Here is a 21,265-nt window from a genome sequence, read left to right on the forward strand (position 1 = left end):
CCTGTGGGCCATCCTGACCCAAAAACGCCGTCAGCGCAGCCCCCCCCCCCGTGTCCTCGCAAGGAACGCAGGTCCTCAGCGGCTGCGCCTCCCCCGGGTCTGTGGAACAGGGTCTTGTGGGCGTAATTAGTCTCAGCCTAATTAGGACTGGTTGCTTTGCTCCGGGTGTCCTGTTAAATTCAGATGACGGGTAGAATCTGCCTGGGTGAGATAAAGCTCCGCTGAAGGTAAAGCCAGCCAGGGGATGTGTGTGTGTGGTGCCGGGGGAGGAGGGAAGGACACGCTGCTGTTTGGGGAGTTGGCTGCCCCGAGCCAGAAGTGACAGACCGTCTGAATTGCCTCATGCAGTAATCATGACTAAATAGCTGAAAAGCACGGCTCTGTGCTGATGAAAACTCTGGTGCTTGTTCCTGGCCAGCTGTTGCCGCCTTCGGTTCTTACTTCGTGTTCTGGAAATGTGCCATTGGTGTGACAGCCAACGGTGAATAATTTTTGTAAGCCTTGCTGTTGGTTCACTAATATCCAGGGATTTATTTATTTAATTTTTTTATTTATTAGTTTGACAGATTACAGTAGAAGTTAAATGATATTAACAGTTCATATCTATCTAAAATTACTCACTCATGTTATTGCAGGTATAACCTGACGTGGAACACATGCAGCAGCAGTCATTTTCCAAAGTTCATGTGTCCTCTCCAGCATTTTATGTTAAGCAAGAGGCTTATTTGTGTTGTTGTCTTACTAGTCTTGTAATTATGAGATCTGGCAGTTGAAGGACCAGAATCCTAAATTCCACTGCGTGTCCTGTAGCTTCTTGTAATCCTCCAGGGAAACTTTTCTTGGTTTAGAAATGTCCAGATGGAGTGTTCAAAGAGTTATCTAAATAGGAAACGACTTGACATTCAAACATAGGTGAGTCAGACATAGTTATTTATTATGACAGTCCTCTTTAGATAGTATTTATTAACATCAAGGAAATTCATGAAAAGACAATATGCTTGCTGCGTTTTCCATTTGTTAACAGTTCCATAGAAAAACAAAGTATTTGGAGGATTTGATATATTCTTTAGATGTGCGTGTGCTGAGTATGGAGTTAAGTATTAGCTAAGCAGTGAGAAAATAATAGTTTTGAAAACTTAATCTGTAACCTGAAAGATTTGAGCCAGTCGTACTCATCTTGGTAACAGTTAATGGTTCAGTGCTGTATATGAAGAATGCATTGGTGCAGCTGTAAACAAAGCTCCAGCCACCTGGTTTTTTGTTTACAGGAATTGAGTAAATGTGATAAATTTGCCTGCTGCACGTTTCTTGCACATCTAAAATGCCCAGTGAAGGAAGGCTTTGTTGTACTTCAACGCTCTGATCAAGTGTTGAAGAAAGCCTTTAAATCAACCCATGTTGTGGTAGAAATGTTTGACTTCTGCTCAAGCTTTTCCTGTGTCTCTCTGGGTTCTGTCATTCACCACCCTTTCCCAACCCTTGAATGCTCTTGTTAAGGTTGATGACTAAAGGAGGGTAATGTGCCCATCTGTCTTCCAGAAGATGGAGAGACCACTGTGCACTTCAAACTTCAGTTTGTTTTGACACTTTGTCTTGTTCCACTGTTCTTTCCCTCCGCTGTTTTTCAGGTACAAAAGCTGCTCTGTATGTGTCCAGTGGATTTCCATGGGATTTTCCAGTTGGATGAACGTCGCAGGGATGCTGTTATTGCTTTAGGAATCTTCCTAATTGAATCTGACCTGCAGGTATTTTCCCCACCTGGGCTAACTGTTTATCTTTGAAGATTAATTCAAGTTTAGTTGTTGAATGAATGAAAAGTTGATGTTTTTCTTCATAAAAATGAATTAAAATATCAGAGGTAAGAGATGAATGCAGGCAGGAGAGCACAAGGAAGCAAGGACAGCACTGAGGAGTGAGGTAGAAGAATAAAAGAAGTAGTCATGGCACTGCCACAACCAGACTGCTGGCGTGTTTTCTGGTCATCATACCTTAAGGAGAGAAAGGAAAGACTATTCAGGAGGATTTACTTAAACCATGTGTGTCATTGTGTGTTCTTCCCCACATGCTCCTGAATGACAGGGATGTTCCAATGCAGTCCTGAAGGTCAGGTTTGCAGCAGGCCCTTTCCTGCCTGGCACTGGCCAGGATAAACAGACAGACAGAGCACACAGGCTGCATTGTACATGAACATCCCTTCTGTGTCTGCCAGCCTGGGCAGGACAAGCTGGTTCTCTTCCCTGGAGCTCTGGGCATCATATTGTTCCATGCAGGGGAAAGGGAGGATATACCAGTCCTAGGTCCAGAGTCATTAGACCTCACTTTAAAATCTTCCATGTTGCTGGGGTTTGCTTCAGGCCTGAATTGCCTCCTGTTGAGGGTCCATGTGCTATGGTACAGCTTGCCTGGTTATTATTGGGGTTGTTCTTTTTTTGGTTTTTTTTCCTAAGGCAATATTTGTATTTTATAGCATTTTATGATGTTCTCAAAGCCAGCAGTTAATTAATTAGTTAATTAACTAATCCATTAATTAGTTAATTAGTTAATCCAACCCCATGAGGAAGGGAAGTGCTGTCCTTTGATTTGCAGGTGAGGGAGCTGGAGCATTACACAGGTGTGTGAAGTGACTTGTGTAAGGCCATGGGATGGGTCACATGAGGTGGGACTGGCACTCTGAATTTCTAGCTGCCTTCAAATTATTTTGGGGCCTTGCTGTCAGTTAATGAATTGTTTGTGGGTAGGTACGTTGTGGTTCTGGAATATTTTTCTGCAGCTTTTGCAGAGAATGAACTGTTGCCTGGAATGAAAGTCTTGGACTTAAGGCACTGAATTGGGTTACTTTTGTTTGCCTGTGTTGAAATCAGTTTTGCAACATTCAAGAAGCCTGTGGAGTAATCATGAGAAGCGAGTTCTGTGTGTGTGTCAATGGAGTCTTTCCATATATCTAAAACATGTTGAGATTATATGGTTCAGCTTTTCTTCTCCATTTTAAATAGAATATTTTCTCCTTTAGCACAAGGATAATGTGGTTCCATACCTCCTCCGGCTTCTGAAGGGTCTCCCCAAAGTCCAGTGGATAGAAGAAAGCAATGCCCGGAAAGGCAGAGGTGATATTTGGGTTTTCTGATCTTTCTTTTGAAATGCCAGCCAGGAAATAGCAACAGCAAAGGTTATTCAGGCCGTGGTACAAGGGGAGGTGCTGGGTTTTTAGCTCCTGGCTTGACAGCCTTTAATACTCATTTTCTTTGAAAGCAAAGAGGAAGTTGAATAGCTCCCTGTTTTCCTGTTTGACCACTTCTCGATAGATTGAACTTTCAAAATAGTTCTGTGTTCAATATATTTTGTATTAAATTGGAGAAGTCTGTGTAGTGGTTAAAGCAAGAGAGTGGAATCTGAGATCTTTACACTCCAGTTTTAGCTTTGATGCTTAGTTGCTATTTCAGCCACTTCATTTCTTGCTCCCTTAATGTCTCTTAAAATTAATATAAGAACACTTTTATATAGTATTATATAATTCAATATTTTTTTTAATTATTTGAAAGCCTGGGAAAGTTTCTAATTATTATGATTTTTATTTCAATGTTTCAGGCTGAAATTATGATGGTTAGAGTGCTTTTAAATTTTGTGTGCAACACTGTATTTTTCTACAGTTTATCTCAGAACTGTGTGACACGGGAGTCACACATACATCTTCTTGTTTTGATATAATTTGTTCTTTCTGTGTTGTTTCTCTTTAACAAGTGGCTGATTTTTTCTGTCTGTCACTTTGCAGGTTTGCTTCCAGTGGCAGAAAACTTCAGCTTCTGCCTGGTGACGTTGTTATCCGACGTTGCCTACAGGGACGCCTCTCTCAGAGAGCAGGTGGGCTTGGTTTGTATGACCCAGTTCTCCATCCTGACAAGTGTCTGGGGGAGAGAGCAGCAGCTGCTTCCTGCCCTGCAGAGGGGCTGATTGCTTTGGCATCTGTACTGGTGCATTCATTTGCTTGTGTTAATTGTCAAGCATATGGAAGATATTCATAAGTCTGCTGTTACTTTTGGGTGGCAGTTGGTGAGCCCAGTTAGGATTCCAGCTCTGGTGCTGGAGCAGGACTGCTGCAGTTTCACTGTGCTGGTACACACAGCTCACTGCAGGCTTTACAAGAGCACCTCTGTGAGCTGAGTGAGGGCAATGGGCTCTTTTAGTCCCACAGTGTTAAAAAACTCTTTACGTTAATATATGCAGGTCTCATTTGTTGTAGTGATCTGGTGTAAGATATGACACTTCTTTACCAAAAGATATTTTTGTATGTCTGTCTTGATGACTTCAGATTTTGGATGCGATCCTGCAAGTAATGCAGTTCCTGTTGGGAATGTGCCAGACACCACAAATGCATGATAAAGGTACTAATAAAATTGTTACTATCTTATAACTCCTGTCCTCTGAACTTCTCTTGAGTTTTCTGGTTATCAGGATCACTCCTAAAAAGTGAGCAGCTTTTTCTTTCCACTTTTGTTTGCACGTGTCTGTTGTGTTTGTTGCTGGCTGGTAAATACAGAAGCAGAACTGCATTCATTTGTGATACCTTCATGGTTTTTCCTCTACTTGCACAAGTCAGTCTTTGTAAAGCACTTCAGGCTGAAACAGTTTAGTGAAGTGGTAGCAAAACCGTGAAGAGGAAGTTCTAAGTTACTGTTAATGTGCTGTTACACGTGTTTTTCTTTTCCAGAATATTTATGCAAGTATGCAGTGCCCTGCCTGATAGGGATTTCTCGAGCCTTTGGTCGCTACAGCAATTCAGAGGAGGCTCTCCTTTCAAAACTTTTTCCTAAAATTCCCCCACATTCCCTGAGAGTTCCAGAAGAGCTCGAAGGAATTCGCCGACGATCCTTCAATGACTTCAGATCAATTCTTCCCAGTTCCCTGCTCACTGTTTGCCAGGAAGGAACACTAAAGAGAAAGGCCAGCAGTGTATCCAGCATCTCACAGGTTTGTATGGCTTGCTCTGTGCTGGAGTCAGTGCTGAGATTATTTCTTGAGCTGAGTGAAGACAGCATTAAGCCTGGATATGCAGAGAGTCCCTTCACACATTGTTTGACCAAACACAAAGATCTTTATTTTAGTTCCACGACTGAATTTCAAAATAACTTTGTAGTTTCTGAGTAACAGAACTGTCAGTGACAGTGACAGTTAAACTAACAACTAAGTCTTCTCATGGAGCAATTGGCAAATCCTGTTGCTTCTGTTATTCTCATTGAAAAGCATTGTACTGTATATCTGTAAATTTGGGAAGCTGGTGCTTAATGGCTAAAGTTTTCAGAAGTGCTGAGGGCACAGGAGCTCTCACTGGTTTCACCAGGAGCTGTGGATGTTCATTGTCTTGGGGAAAAAATGCATTCAGATGCTGTTTTTGAAACCACAGATTGTTCTTAGTGTAGTTTCATACAGTACAGGAGTCATTGTTCTGATCTCTTCCTTTTAGTCGAAAGCACTGAACTAGCATTTTTTAACTTCCTATTTTTGACTGGAATTGAGCTGATAGGCCCAGGAATATCTACTTCCTGTTAGTTTTGCTTGAAGCAGTGTTTCATTATAAAGTGTGCAAACCATTCCCTGAAAGATCTATCAATGTCTTATAAATATTTGTTTATAATAAATAGGGCTTTTGTGCGATGTTTCAGGTTAGTCCTGAACGTGGAGTTCCCCCTCCCAGCTCTCCTGGAGGAACTGCAATTCAATACTTTGAAGGTAAATTATTTTGCAAAAGAACAAGGGTTTTTTTTCAATTTATAGAAAATTGAAAACCAAAACCTTTTGACCCCTTTCTCTGCTCTCCAGAATTCTTACAGTAATTCTATGGCATGTGCCTGCTAGGATTGTGAAAAAAAAAATTGTGGTTTAAAGACAGTAGGAAGTACTTATTAAACACCAGTAGTTTCCAGGCTCAGTTGTTTCTGGAGGGTTTTGAGACATGATTCCCTGACTGCCAGGCAGTGCCTGGTACTGAAGAGCTTAATTCAACTAGGCCAAAAATATTTTGGGAGATTAGGCTGAGTAACTTTGAGGAATAAGTGTTAATATTGTGCTTCACTGGGCAACTGAATTGTTGGATTAGGGTCTGGAATTTTGAAGCCTTTGTGGCACATTGTATAAATCCAAAACAATGGCTCCATTTGAAGTAAGCATGATGTGGGTCACTGTGTAAGACCCAGTAAAGTAGAGTGTTCACTGATGTGTGCTAATTACTGTGTCACAAAAGGCAGAAACAGGAACAAGTTTTATGAATTAATACATAAACCCTTAACCCCTGAGTTTCAGTAGAGCTGTAGCTGTGAGCTCTAAGTCAAAGCAGTTCTAAGTAAAAGCAAATTCAGTCTCTCCTGAATCAAGTAGAGGACTGGCTCTGCAGCTGAGGTGCTTTGGTGTTTCTGGGTTTGTCTTGCCCTTCGAGGTTTTTAACAGTTTGGACTTCATCTGTTTCTGGGCCATTCTCCTCCCTCAAGCCCTGGTTTAAATTAATTTCTTCCACATTGCTTTACTTTTTCCTTCACATGGCTATTTCTAGAGGCATCTGTTTTCCTCATTCATATAATGAGATTGCAAGATAATTCAAGTATCATTCTTAAATTGCCAAGTAGACCTTCTGTCTACCCTGCTGAACCAACCTGTTCTTCTTCAATCTTATGGTCTTTGTGGTTTGAGTTAAAAAAAGCAAACAAACAGAAAAAAAGCTGCAGGTTAGAGAGAGGCTATAGTGGTAGAACAAAAATAATCTTAATTAAACCTATAGGTGAATAGTGAACAACTTTGTACAAATTTAGGAATCATTTTCATTGTCTCTCTAGCAGTGTTATGGTTATTCTAATTAGGATTTTATTTTCAGTACTAACTTTTACCAGATATTTCAGCTACAGGCAGCCCTTGTATTATTTCTGATTATATAGTTTGTGATAGTCTTGCTTTCTGAAGAAGATGAGCAGTGACCTTGGTTTTATTCTGGCCAAGGCTAATGGTTTAGAAAAGAAATGACTGAAGACTTTTTTGTTGTTGTTGTCAATAAATGATCTTGCTTGAAAGGCTGTTAATCACAAGAACATTACTCCAGCACAGCCAGCTGAGCACTTCAGAAAGGCAGAGATATCATTTCTCAAGTGGAAACAGAGCTGAGAGCAGTTTGCTGAGCAAGTTGTTTGTTTAGTAGAGTACTTGAATCTGAAAAATAATTTGATTCTCTTTGCTTTCAAATTGCAACAGTGAATTGGTGTCTATTCTAAGATCAAAGCTGTTCTTTGTGTTCATTTGACCTAATATAGGGGGAAACCTTACAAGACAGTTTTGACTTAACCTTTTCTTTGCATTTCTGTGCTTTTGAATTAAAGGGCATTTACAGATGTTTTCAGGTAAATGCATGTCAGTAGCATGGGAAGGCTTCTCATCAGAAGTGTCTCTGAAAACAAGTCATTTTGAAATAAATTCTTCCATTGTGGTGGTAGACTTCTAGTGAACAAATGTGTTTTTTCATCATAGTTTTTTGTCTTGATTCACCACTAGATGAGCTGAAATGCACCTCTGAATAACTTGCAAGTTAAAGACTGTACCTGTCTTGGAAATAACTCTTTAGTAGTGACCAAATGTTACCATTAAACAAAGTCAATATCCTTTCCCTCCTCAGACTTGTATTCCCGTTATTTATTTCTGATTAGGTTCATATCTTCCTGATGGGAGTGCACTGGATCCTGATTATTACTTCTCTACAATCAGCTCCAGCTTTTCAGTGTCCCCTCTCTTCAATGGTATTAACAACAAGGAGTTTAACATCCCACTGGAGATGCTCCGACAGCTGCTGAACATGGTACGTGAGGGGTCCCTGGGACGGCTCAGTGAGGTTGCATTCCAGATATCTGTGCTAGAAACAGATGCAGGGGAAGTTTAAGCTTTTAGAGTTGCAGATAAAATGTCAGTCTTTGTCTCTCTCAAGCTTTGTGTAATGTTATTTTTATGGCATTTCGTGTCATGCTTCAGTTCCTAAAAACTCTCATATAAACTGTGAAGAATTTGGAAAATCAGATAAGTTTATGTCAGCTGCTTCCTGCTTGAGTCTTGCAGAGCCCTTGGTTTGAGGTAACTTACATAGCTGGTTTTTGCTCTGAGAATGAGACTCTTTTCTAGAAGGGTTTAGATGCTGGGAATTCATGCAAGTGGCTGTTTGCAGCCTGCAGCCCTGTCTGCTTCCTGCACCAGCTATTTTGGAACAGCACAGGGGGGCTCAAAGATTCCTGTTGCAGCCTTAATTTCATCTGACACTTTGCAGTGAAGTGACTTGTGCTCTCTGCAGGGACAAAATTGTATTCTCTAGAGTCACCAACAGGAAACATTCTTTTTTGGTTTTATTTTTGTCTCTGTAGGTGAAACAGATCGTTGGGGATTCTCTTCTGAAGACCTTGGATGCAGTTATAGCTGAAGTTGCAGAGGTATGCTTTTAAATTCCTTTTTGAATTACCTGAATGCTTCTTTGTTTTTTTTGCCAGAAAATTAGTCTTTTACCTGTGTAAGGTATGCCTTCTCTTTGCAAAATTATACTAATTTCCTTTTTGAACAGTTTGTTCACTGGTTTAAATCTGGCTTTGGACAGTGTAAAAATGGAGGAAGGAGTGAAGGAGTAATGTTTTTCACTGACATAGGAGGAAATAGTTATTCTTTTTACTTTAGTTCTCTTGTCCTGATAAATTACAGCATTGGTTGCCCAAAACTGATTTACTGTAGACTGAGATCTTTATTTTGTATTGCAGTAACACTGTCTTTTTTTCACGTAGATAAAATGTGTTGTTTTCTTTTTCTAGCTTGGAAATCACTGCTGCTCTTTTAGGTGGCATTCCTAACAAGTTTATAAGTGTTACAGTTTGCAGGCCTTTACTTGCAGAGGTGCCCTCCTTGGTTCTGTGGGTCCTTGTTCTCCCCTTCTCTGGGCACAGTTCTGTCACAGCCTCCACCACATTTTCTGGAGTTCCCCTCACCCCCTCAGGGCAGGAGGCTGTGCTGGAAGGGCTGTGTGCTCAGCTGTGTGCAGAAATGACTTTGCTGTGCTCTCCAACCTTCCTTTGAAAACTACCATATGTGAACTGTAGGCCTAAGTGGGGACGACTTCACCTTCTCTCTTTGCTGTCTCAATGAAATGAGAGGTTTAAATCCCCCCCTTTTATAAACCTGCTTTCTACACTGTTGGAGAGAACAGTTGTGTGCTCTTCAAATCAAGAGTGACTGAATCTTATTTAATGCCCAGAATGGCTGTACTTTTTCTTTTGTTAAAAGTAGAGGGGGGAAGGTCACGAGGTTACCTCATGGACCTGTTTTATGTGCTTGTTTACATTGTGGAGGAAAGATTGTGTGAGTGCAATGAGGTTTATTTATCCATGTAATGGAAAATTCTTCATTTTGAATCTAGGAGGTTGCTTCTTTTCTCTTTCAGACGGGTGCTAGTACAGATCTCTACTACAAAGCATTCAGTGACCCCCTTTATCTTGCTCAGTTTAAAATGCTGAGAGACACATTATACTATATGAAAGGTATAGTATTTATACTATTTTTATTAATTTATCCTTCATTATGTTTAAGATCCCAAGCGTTGTCTGCTTTGTATTGAGTGCTGGAACATTGGAGGTTTGCATTTCCTGGGAACTCTGCATATAGTATTGAATTTGTATTTGACGTGTTTCCATATAAAAAAGGTGCTGTGGAAATAGAAAAAAATATTTTGAGCACCATTAAAAAAGCTTAGTAGATGGCATTTGGATTATCTGCTCCCTGATGGACTTTGCTATGAAATTTACCTTTTAGACAGGACATAAATTTGATTAAATCATCAAATTTATAATGCAGCAATGAATTGTACATATGCTGTTATTCCGACACAGTCACTTCCATCCTTCCAGTATGACACTGTTTCCTTTTCTCTCTTCAGACCTTCCCAACTCTTTTGTGAAGGAAGTGCACGATTTTGTGCTGGAGCAGTTCAACAGCAGCCAGGCAGAGCTGCAGAAGATCCTCCACGACGTGGATCGGCTGCACCACGAGCTGAGCCCCCTGAAGCTGCGCTGCCAGGCCAACGCTGCCTGTGTGGATCTCATGGTGTGGGCTGTCAAAGATGAGCAAAGTAAAAAATGCTCCTCGGTCTCTGCAGTGGCTGCCTGTTGGGTTCTGAGTTGTAGGAATACTTAGAGAGGAGATGGTGCCTGGAAAAATATAAAATGAAGGGAATACTTTTTGCTATTAGAATAGAAGAGTAAAACCTCCACCAAAGGATTGTAAGATTAACTGGCTGGATAGTTCAACATCTCATAGAAATGGAAACAGAAACTTTCTATTGGCTTATCTAGAGGAGATGGTATAATTGCTGAATTATATGCAGCTGTTTATTTTCTAGTTTCTGTTTTAGTTATTGCTTTTAATGTCTTAAATATTTCTCAGTGATTCTTTTAAAGGAAATGTTTTTTCTTAAATGCTAGCAGGACTGAGAAGCTCTTTCTCATTTTTCCTCTATTTTCTTTCTTGCTGTATAAATCTTATCTGTCCCCTGAAAGTGAAGGATTTTTTTCCTTTGGACTTTGTAATACTTGATTTCTGTCCAGTGTGAACTACACTCAAAATCATCTTTAAGTACTGTCATTCTTCCAGTCACAGTGTTTGACAGAGCTTTTTGGTACAGATACTGTTTGTTACAGATACAGATACTATTTCCAAAACTGTTTTTGCAGAAGCAGCACTAAATCTTTTTGAGGAACTGTAGTATAAGGAGAGTGAAGCTTATAAATTCTCTGAAGTATTTTAGAAATTCCAGTAAGCATTGGGTGGTGTGTGGCTAATAACAAACCTGGTGAGATAAATTTCTCTGTTGGATTTTTCATTTAAGGTGCTGAAAACCTGTGCATCAAGTTATCAGAGAAGCTGCAGTCAAAGACCTCAAGCAAAGTCATCATTGCTCACTTGCCACTGCTAATTTGCTGTTTGCAGGTCTGCCTTTACAGTGTTTGACATTACTGAAGCAGTGAGTGAGAGTTTGGGGAGTTTTACAGGTTGCTAGAACACTTTTTGTCTGCTATTTGTACTTCCATCTGTGTGTTCTACATTTGGATTTTAGAGGTCTGGTGTGGAAACTAGGAACTGCTTTTAGAATTTTCTTAGCTCAACTACTTCTCAAAGAATAATATTCATGAGGGGTTTTTTAACAAGTATTGAATTTCTAAAATATTTAGTTTCTTAGCCTATTATATAAACACTTAAAATACTGGGACTGGCAGGTCACTGAGGTTTTAGACTAAGACTTGGTTGTTCTAATTTTTATGTCTTCTCATTGGACACTTATTCATAGTCTTACAAATGTAGTATTTTCCACCACATAATAAGTTATCAGGATTCTCTAAGTATTGGAACTTGCCCAGTAACTTTTTTTTTTTTTTGAGAGTGTAGTTCATTTCACATAATTCCTGTGAAAACACTCAAGAAGAGAGCAGCAAGGCTTGACTGGCCTCTGACACACTCTAAAATAACCTAAAAGAGTTAGAGGCTTCAAATGTCTAAATCTTCCACTAAGACTTGAATCCCTCAGAACTTTGTAGAGTTTGGTTTTTTGGGGGGTTTTTTGTATTAAGCTGAAGCTGCAAGCTTACAGTTGAGATAAAAATTGTGCTGCTTTATTGTAAAGCTATGTTTTGTTGGTTTTATTTTTCCTTTTTAGGGTCTAGGTCGTTTGTGTGAGAGGTTCCCTGTTGTGGTTCATTCTGTCAATCCATCTTTGAGAGACTTTCTTGTGATACCTTCCCCAGTGCTTGTGAAACTCTACAAATATCACAGCCAGTATCACACAGGTAAAGGAAAAGAGGCTGTGCTCCAAAGTGATTGTTTTCCAACTTTTTGATGCTTTTAGATATTTTGTGGTGATGCAGCTGTAGATGGAAATCGAGATGGATTTCTGCTTTTTTTTTTTGGAGGTGGAGAGGAGGAATGCAAATAACAATGTGGTAGAAGTGTATTTAGGGGCAAACAGCATAGGTAGAGCTACATTTATCCCAGCAATATTGCTCTGTCTCTTGTGCTGAAACCAAACACTTCTGAGTGAGATGCTGCAGCTGGAGCCAATGCATAATTATTCTCATAGGGAAAAAAATCACAAGACCAGTTGGAACCTCCCTTGTTTCAATTTGTGGCTGTTGTGTCTCATTCTCCTACAAAGCCTGCTCCTGTCTGCTCAGTAACCTACTTTGTAATTTGGGAGGGAGCCACTGGGTCTGTCCAAAGCTGAACAAGGTCACGTTCCTCAGACTCCCCACACACGTCCTGTGCTCCAGCCACGTGATCATCCTGCCACTTGGCAGGTTTTTATTGTTGTTTTTAAATGTTAATATCAAGTTATGATTTCCAAAACCAAAATGTTCAATTTGAATTGCTAATGCAGGAGCAGTATCCTGATGCTAAAGCAGAGCAGGTAAAGTAGTAACTGACTCAATTTAGGAATAATTATTTAGGAGTAGCTAAATGCAGTAATGTCTTGCAAGGCCAACAAATGGTGTTGATTTCCACACTCCCTGTTCTCAGTAGGTGGTAATGACATCAAGATCAGTGTCACCAACGAGCACTCAGAGTCCACTCTGAATGTGATGCCTGGCAAGAAAAGTCAACCATCCATGTACGAGCAGCTGCGTGACATTGCCATAGACAACATCTGCAGGTGAGAGAGCCTGGCACCTGCTGGGGCACAGGTGCTGTTTCCCTGGCAGAAAAGTATTGAGTCAATGCTCTGTGCTGCTGTAAAGTCTTTGTGACTTAGTGTGACTTCCTTTTCCTTCAGACATCTCTTAGTTTCTTCTGTGTCCTAATTGTAAAATAATAATTCAGTCTTACTGTTCTTCCCACATCTGTAATTCAGGCTAGTCACCATTTTGATATTCAGCAGGGTTTTTGTTTTCTGCTTAGATTATCACACTGAGCCTCCTGTAACAGAAGGATTGTTACACACTCATGTGGGCAGTGTAGGGATTATTCTTCCCTTTTAGACTTTAGCTACAGAGGGCTGGAGGGAAAACAAAGAGTTGATAACTAGAGACAAGGAATTAAAGTTTCAAAGCACTGGACTCTGAATTTACCTTATTGCATATTCCCATCATTATTGTTGCTGGAGAAGGCACAGGTAGAAACTCTGCTAATTATTTAAAATACATCTGCAGCATTCTCGGGCAATCAGTTCTCATAGTTCAGTATAAACTTTCTTCCCTTATACCTGGCATGCATTTACAGTAGTAAAAGCTGATCTGTTTAACTGATGCATTATTTTTTCTGTCCATTCTTACTCAGGTGTTTGAAAGCTGGCTTGACTATCGATTCCGTGATTGTGGAGGCCTTTCTTGCCAGTTTGTCCAACCGTCTGTACATCTCTCAGGAGAGTGATAAGTAAGTTGTCATCATCAAACCAAGTTCTCCTTCACTCAGTGGACCTGAAGCTTATTCTAAGATAAAAGTCCTGGCAGCATTATTTTAGAGTTAAGTGTCTCAGATCAATGAGCTTTTATGTGGGGTCAAGATCATCCCATGCCAAGTCCCTGTTTTCATACTGAGAGGTGTGGATCCATTTTTACCTGATTGAATCAGCAAATCTTTGGTGAATATTAGCCAATTTTGAGTCCTCAGTTGAATGATACTCTCTCTCTGCTGTATCCTTTAAACTTCAGCTGTCTGTTTTGGCTAGATACATCTTGTCATTTGTTACATTCGACTTCCTTCACTTTTAAGAGACCCACAAACCAAGAAACCTCCAAGGAGATATTCCACAGTAGCTGGTGTGACTGTCAGGTTGTAATATCTTGCCCAGTGTTTTTACCTCTTTTCACAGTTGTTTCTAGATCAATTTGTTCCTGGATTAGCGTGGATTTCTTCAACAGTGAGTTTGAGAGGTTGTTATTTTTTGTTTTGAAAACCAACTTGTGCAGCAACATTAATGTATTGGTATATATAGAGTGGCAGTATTAAAGCTGTTAGTGATGTTTAAATTTAGTGTATGAACTGTTTCTTACAAGAAATGTAACCATGCTCAGAGATCTTTTAACTGTCAAACAGTTACATGTATCATGCTGGGGGTTTTTGTTTGGTTTTTTTGTGACAGGGAAGCTCATTTGATTCCTGACCACACCATTCGTGCTCTGGGGCACATTGCAGTGGCACTGAGGGACACCCCAAAAATGATGGAACCCATCCTGCAGATCTTACAGCAGAAGTTTTGCCAGCCACCTTCTCATCTTGATGTTCTCATCATTGATCAGCTTGGCTGCTTGGTCATCACTGGAAATGTAAGGGAAGAACTGGCCAAGACTCTGCCAGTTCATGATCCCTTTCCTTTAGTTAAAAGGAAATATATTTTAGAAACTGCATTTGCAAAAGTTACTTAAGGTTTTTCTTTTCTTCACCACAGGTAGGCACTTGTACAGTTTTTATGACATCAGAAAAGCTATAATGTGTAAAATGCTGTTCCTATAAAGAAGATGAGTCCTCATAGAAAATAATACAGGCTTTTTAAAAAAAAGCAGACCATAAAAACCAAATTCAGTGTTTTCAAAAGTTATTATGAAGTTTTTATACTTAACCTATGTCCCAAATAGGTGCACAGTATCTTTTTTCATATAAGTAATTAAGTTTCAAAGTCTTGTAAGTCCGTACATCTGAAAGTATAGAAGGTTGTCTTCTTCAGTCATACAAAGATTAACTGACATTTTCCAAATGTTATTTGTGCCTCTGAACAAGCAATTAATTGCCAGGACACAGAAGCCTGAAAAAAAGTTTTCCATCAGGAAGGCAGAGTTAAAGAACTTGCTCAACTTTTACAAGAGTTATTAATTTAAAACATTCACGAATGCACTTGCAGCGTTTGCTGTATGGAAGCTGAACCCATTGCTCAGACTGTGGCCACACACCTGTCTGAAGAACTTGGTAACACTTAGTGTATTTTACAGGGTTGTTCTTTAGAGAGGTTGTGTTCAATAAGCTTTACTTAGTGCTTTGGGTTTGTTTTTTTGCAGCAATACATTTACCAGGAGGTGTGGAATCTATTTCAGCAAATCAGTGTTAAAGCAAGCTCAGTTGTTTACTCTGCCACAAAGGACTATAAGGATCATGGATACAGGTAACACTCAGCTCTGTCCCTTAAATGTATAAATACCATCTCAAATATCCTTTGTGCTCCATCAGGCATTTTAACTTTTTTCCACTTTTATGACAGGGTTGTAAATAATATTGTTCTTTCTTCTTTGATGTTAAAAAGAAACACGTTGGTTAAACATAGTAGCCCTTCATAATGTAGAGATTCCTGAAAATGCTTTTCACTACAGGTAGTATTGATTACTTTGCCCTCTGTAAGGAGCCAGTGCTTGTAACTGATAAATGACATAGATGACTTATGTTATCTGTAAGTACAGTAATTAATCTCTTAGCCTAGAAAAGCTAAGAGTGCTCTGTCTTGTTACTGTGGTCCCAGTACTTATCAGGGATTAAATGCAAACCATTAACAATTTAATTCTTTGCATGTAAATTATGCATTGTTGTCCCTGCTACAATTTAAGATTATCATTGACTCTGTTGGGAGTCTGGATATCTTTGAAAGCAGTAGGTGAGTACCTGAGAGGATTGTTCCTGTTCCTGTCAGTATATTTTAACAGGCTGCCTGAGCCAATGCAGTCTCAGCTTTAACAACTGATACAGGTTCTGATTCTTCAGCTCAAGACTTTCCCAAACCAGAAACACAGCCCTTGGCTGCTTTTTGTCAGCTGCAGGAAAGTACTTTCCTTTTGGCCATGGTGGCATCATTAATGAAATGTCCTCCAGAGGCACAGCTGACAAAGTTTTTCACTTGAGTACCGGTTCTGTTTCAATTATCAATGAAGTGCTGTGCTGTCCATAAAAACATAAAACAACTCCCTGAAAAAAACCTGAGTGAAAAAAATGTCAGCAGCCTTATGACAGGAGTTATTGTGAGTATTATGAAGAAAGCAGTGAGAATATTAAACAAAGGGATTGCTTGTTCATAACTCTCCTTTCTCCTCAGGCACTGCTCCTTGGCCGTCATCAACGCCCTGGCCAACATCGCTGCCAACATCCAGGGAGAACACCTTGTGGATGAGCTGCTGATGAACTTGCTGGAGCTGTTTGTTCAGCTTGGGCTGGAAGGAAAGAGAGCCAGTGAGAGAGCAAGTGAAAAAGGACCAGCACTGAAGGTCAGGAATGCACTGGTTTTTCGTTGTGTGCAGCTGTGCATTTATGGGGATGGCACCACTGAACACACTGCTGGGTGGTTGATAACCAAACCCACAACCTCACAGGAGAAACCCACACTCTGCTGAGCCTGAGGGTGTGTTCTGGTCATGGAGTGCAGGTCTGGAATGCTTTCCAGACACCTGACTGATCCATGTGTGGTATCCCAGATAAAGCAGGGGACAGCTACCGTTCAGCTGAGGGTGGGTGAACTGCAGTGTCAGAGGCAGAGCTGCCAAAAGAAATATGGAATGCTGAGTACTGTACATCTCTTACAAGGCCATGAGTGTCTTTAGATGGGACAGAATTCTACTTCTGGTGTTAGTGTGATAGGATCATAGGAAAACTGGGATTGGAAGGAACCTCAGGAAGTTATCTGGGCAAACCTGCAGCCTGAAGCAGTCGATTTGTCATCCTCATCCATCTGGAATTGCCCTTAGAAGTGGGTGCATCTTGATTTTTTTTTTTTTTTTTTATCCCCCAACATCCCAGTTTATACAGACTCTGTCTAGGCTTATAATGAAAATAGTGCAGTGAAGTCAAAATTACAGATTTAATAGAAATCTGATTTTTAGAGGTGCTTTATTTAGAGAGCAGGTTTATTCAGAAAGCTTGCCTAAGACAGATGAGGCATGAGACTTGTCTCTTAGATAATCTATGTGGTAGGAACACTTGCAAAAGAGTATATTTGAGTGGTTTTACTTTAAAGTAGAGTTCTGTTTATATGCAGTTTTCAATTGGGATTTGTAAAATTAACACATGCTGGCATGAAAAGGGCATGAGAAGGTTTAGAAGAGGAATGTCTTTAAATGCTAATTGAATTTCTGCAGGAGCAGTTTATGTGCAGTTACTTTATTCACTCAGAATTCTCTGCTCTTTTGTCAAGACTTTTTTGCTGCTTCCTACTCAAAAAATCAGAGCCTTCCTCCAGTTATGTTCCTTCTTAGTGTTCAAATGCTGAGTGCACTGACTTAGGATGACTTATAAAAACTCAGTGTTTGATAGTGATTTTATACAGAAAAAATAGGCTGTTATGTTTTAATAATTCAAATGTGTGCATGGTGGAGAGTTAAGGCTGTCTCAGAGGTGCAGTTTGAGAGCTGTTCCTTCCTTTTTAGGGCAGAGAGGGCTATTTTGAAATAGCCCTGTTTTCCTAGCAGTGATGGGAACAATATGGTTTTTTTTCTTTTCAGCCTTTTTCCCCCTCCCTTGTGCATGCTGCATTTAAATAGTATTAAATTCTTTATGGATGGTAAATCCCTCTGACATGAGTCTCTTTGCCTTGAAGACAGACTACATTTAATCAGGGATGCCAACCCTTCTCTTAAAAGGGAACTAGGACATGTCTAGAATCTGCTTTTCATGAAGTCTAGGGTAGAAAATTCCTCTCCACGGGTTTCATGGATTCTTTTAACCACAGATGACTGAGCTGAAATTGTGAAAAACATACTTTAAACATTGCTCTAAAATGACAGTTATAAATTAGTTTCCACTCTCCTCCTTTCTGGGATATTTTCCCACTGTTTTCAGTTTTGGAATTACTATGGGAGGCAAACTGCTGCACCAGCTTAAAGCTGCCAGCAACTGGAGAAATGTGTGCTGGATTGAGCTAGGAGGCAGTGTTTCTTTAGTTGAGGGTACTGACAGCAGTTCTCACTAGAGAACACTCTTCTCAGTGCAGAGTAACACTTACCAAAGGCATTCTGGAGCCTGGGATACTTCATTTTCAGGAAGAGATGAAGTTGGTAAAGCACTGCACGTGCTGTGCTCCCCAACCAAAGCAATTTTTATTTCAGTAGTTTGCCCGTGTCTCTGCTTCTCAGCATACTTAAGTTTGCTCCATAATTGTTAAAATGCTCCAGTGACTTATTTGTTCTGTTTTCAACCATGCAAAAGTGGCTTGTGTGAGGGGAAGAAAAATAGCTTTTTTTTTTTCTTTTGCTGATAGTTGACACTAATGTCCCCTGAGTATGCCCAGGGATGGAAGTCATTGCATCTTCTTCATCCTCAGTGCCATATGTTATCATAAAGAGGCTGACATTCCATTTTTTGTAACAGAAGTGCTAATAGTGACTTTTTCTAGTTGTTCCTACCCCTTAGAGTGTCTTGAATGCTGTTATTTTATTCCCTTCAAAAATATTTTAGGGCCCATCTCTTGCTTTGCTTTATCTTGACTCTCCAGGAAAGATAACTGAAGTGTGTTTTAATTGGATTGTGTCATTATTGTTTCATCTGAAGAGTATTTGGCTTTGCTTCTCCCTCTCTTCTTTCTTTTATTTTTTTTATTGTTTCCTTTTGGTTTGTTCCACTTCATGCAAAGCTGTGCCCTGTTAGCATTTCTTCCTTTCCTCCTCCCTGTGGGGCCAGCAGTCCCTGCACCTGATCTTTCCTTGTAAGGAGGAAGCTGGAGGGTTCCCTCCCTCCTAAATCCAGTGTTGAGGGATATGTGAGGTCAGGAAAGACTTCAGAGAGGAGATGTGATGTCTGTGCTATCCCTGTTTGCCTGAGGTGGGAGATGATGTGCTGTGTGCTCTGTTTTCAGTTCTTAAACACTGGCCAAGAGCCAACACTTGTGTAGTGTGCAGTTTAAAAAGTCCTTAAAAGTCAAAGGAAGTACATATCTCCCTTATGCTTCTTATATGTCAATGGAAAAGGCTGCTCCTCCTGCTTAAATAAATTTTTGAAAATGGTGTCTTTTTACAGACTTGTTATTTTTGGTTACATTTTGATAGTAAAATGAAACTGTTAGTAAATATTTGACACTTGTTTTTGGCCACTCATTTAATGTGAACATTCTTTTAGGAGTTACTGGATGTCAGAGTAGACATGGTATCAATGAAAATTTCTGTCTTTAGCTCAAAGCACAATATCTGAACTTCCAAACACTGACACCCCTGTACTTACAGAGTAAAAAAATCCCTTCAGCAGTCCCTGAGGACCCATCTGAAAAGCTCTGTTAAAAGATGCAGGGTGTGCTCAGTCCTGTGGACTTTGGGGGGTCTCTCTGGGCCCCCTCGTGCACAACCCTTGGCAGGACACAGAGCTGGGACTGGCAATGTGTGTTTGCATTTGCACAGGGAGAAGGAAATGTCTGATGTTGGATGCTTCAAATACCCCTGAAAGCAAGTATTGTAGATGTTTTGATAATTTCCTTTTTCTTTTCCAGGCCTCCAGCAGTGCAGGGAATCTGGGTGTGCTTATTCCTGTCATTGCTGTGGTGAGTAGCCAACGGTTGGGTTGTTGCAAACAGAATGATTTTTCTCACATTTATCAAATATTGGTCCTGTTTCGTGGTCTCCTGGTTTGACTGACAACTAGTGCAGAAATCAGCATCCAGGAGAACTGCAGTAGCACTGTAAAATAGTACTTCTTGCTCTAAGGGGGGAGATAATTTGTTTAATAATGACAAATCTCTTAAAAATAGTTAATCTTTTGTGATTCAGGGTTAGATTGTTTCAAGCTATGAATTCAAGAGATTCATGAGCTAAATAATACCACAGGGAATGTTACTCTAAATAGTGTTTGGCCTGCAGTTTAATAAACAGCAGATATCTGTGGTCTGAGGAGAAGTGAAAAACAAAAGTTAATAGAAACAGAGTTAAAAGTAAATCTTACTTTGGCAGCACAGTGAATTCTGCTTCTTAAAAGGGAAAAAAAAATCAATGATAAAGGAGGGAGAAAATGTCCTGTGTCTTCTGAAATGAGATTTGACTGTCACACTGTGAAAGTATTTTAGGAAATGTGCTGATGTCCCTTTCAGAGTCATTTATTCAGAAGTATATCTGTTTGGTCCTGATTGGCAACTTTTTCTAGGGAAAAAACATTTTTTTTAACAAAGTGTAACTACTTATTGAGGAAAAAAATTGGTGTGCAGCTATGCTGGATCTCCAACAGAAAATTTGATACATGCAATGTGTGTTTCCAGGTCAGTAGGACTGTTTGCCTCACTGCTGTAACTTTTACCAAAAAAAAAATCATGTCTAAAAGATCCACAGACAAACTTGAACTTACTGAAGGACAAAAGGCATCATGCTATTTTTTCCCCTTCTGAAACTGAATTATTCTGTGGAACTTTCCCTGCACAGCTGGTGGGACTAAAGGGAAGAATGTATCCCATGTTTGCAGTAGGAATGCCTGCTTGGAGCTTGCTCACGCTGCACATCCATTAACAAGCAGATTAAAAATAATTCATTTCATACCCTGCCCTCACAAACCTCTTCACTGAGTCTTGTCAGAGAGAAGGGCCCAAAATTAGCCCTGGTTAAGATCAAAGGACTGTTCCTTTCCTTCCCCTGTTTCTTCTCTCTTGTTTCCAACAGCAGCTCCTCCCAGGTTCAGCAGTGATCACGAGTTCCTGGCTTTCCAGGAACGTGCTTATAAATGTCTTGGATCACTGTTGTTCAGTGCTGCTCAGTTCTGTGTGAGCTGCCCTGTGTCCAGAGACATGTTCTGGTGGGTAGCATTTTTCAGCTGTAGGTGATGCAGATTTGAGTGAAAACAGGACCATTCCTCACATCCTGAGAAAACATTAGTGCTCCTTAGAGACTCAATGTAACAGTTATGGTGATACTTTTCTGTTTGAGATTTTTATTGATGATATATTTTTTCTGAATAGCTGGTGATAACTGCATTTTTCTTAACCAATGTGACCTTTAAATGGAGTCAGATAGTGCCAGAATCTGAAGCAAGAGTTAATGGTTACATTATGGTTGTTGAAGCAAATATTTGACTTCCTTGCACAATGTATGAAGATCATGAGTTTTGAGCAGTAGCTGATTTGCCTTTCTGCTTGACCTCTTTACCTTGAATAATTCCTGTTACTTAGGTCCCCAAAATACTTGTATTTCAGATGCTCCAACTCATTTAATCATTGATAAACTAATTCAGTCTAAGGTGTGCATATTTAATCTTTTGAATGTACTTTTCTTTTTTTTTTATATGCTTTTCTTTTTGAATACAGATAAAACAGTAAAATGTGCCTATGAATGTTCATGATTTCTGT

At 39.9% G+C, this 21,265-nt stretch overlaps 1 protein-coding gene across 1 annotated transcript in view; it reads left to right on the forward strand.

Annotated features, from left to right (window-relative positions):
* The first annotated feature begins 888 nt into the window (after positions 1-888).
* The window catches only part of PI4KA (phosphatidylinositol 4-kinase alpha), a 56,792-nt gene continuing 36,415 nt past the window's right edge, over positions 889-21,265 (forward strand). Inside the window, exons 1-19 of the mRNA XM_018076317.3 lie at positions 889-912; positions 1,629-1,745; positions 3,011-3,104; positions 3,770-3,858; positions 4,307-4,379; positions 4,706-4,965; positions 5,658-5,724; positions 7,680-7,828; positions 8,382-8,447; positions 9,443-9,539; positions 9,935-10,126; positions 10,883-10,983; positions 11,708-11,837; positions 12,568-12,697; positions 13,321-13,416; positions 14,126-14,309; positions 15,036-15,139; positions 16,058-16,226; positions 19,430-19,480. Of these exons, the coding sequence (XP_017931806.1) occupies positions 1,647-1,745; positions 3,011-3,104; positions 3,770-3,858; positions 4,307-4,379; positions 4,706-4,965; positions 5,658-5,724; positions 7,680-7,828; positions 8,382-8,447; positions 9,443-9,539; positions 9,935-10,126; positions 10,883-10,983; positions 11,708-11,837; positions 12,568-12,697; positions 13,321-13,416; positions 14,126-14,309; positions 15,036-15,139; positions 16,058-16,226; positions 19,430-19,480 (2,151 nt within the window). The 5' untranslated portion in view covers positions 889-912; positions 1,629-1,646. The remainder of the gene's footprint in view (positions 913-1,628; positions 1,746-3,010; positions 3,105-3,769; positions 3,859-4,306; positions 4,380-4,705; positions 4,966-5,657; positions 5,725-7,679; positions 7,829-8,381; positions 8,448-9,442; positions 9,540-9,934; positions 10,127-10,882; positions 10,984-11,707; positions 11,838-12,567; positions 12,698-13,320; positions 13,417-14,125; positions 14,310-15,035; positions 15,140-16,057; positions 16,227-19,429; positions 19,481-21,265) is intronic.

The sequence above is a fragment of the Manacus vitellinus genome, unplaced genomic scaffold, assembly GCF_001715985.3.
Source record: "Manacus vitellinus isolate BGI_N305 unplaced genomic scaffold, ASM171598v3 scaffold_31_pilon, whole genome shotgun sequence".
In the NCBI taxonomy this organism is placed as follows: Eukaryota; Metazoa; Chordata; class Aves; order Passeriformes; family Pipridae; genus Manacus; species Manacus vitellinus.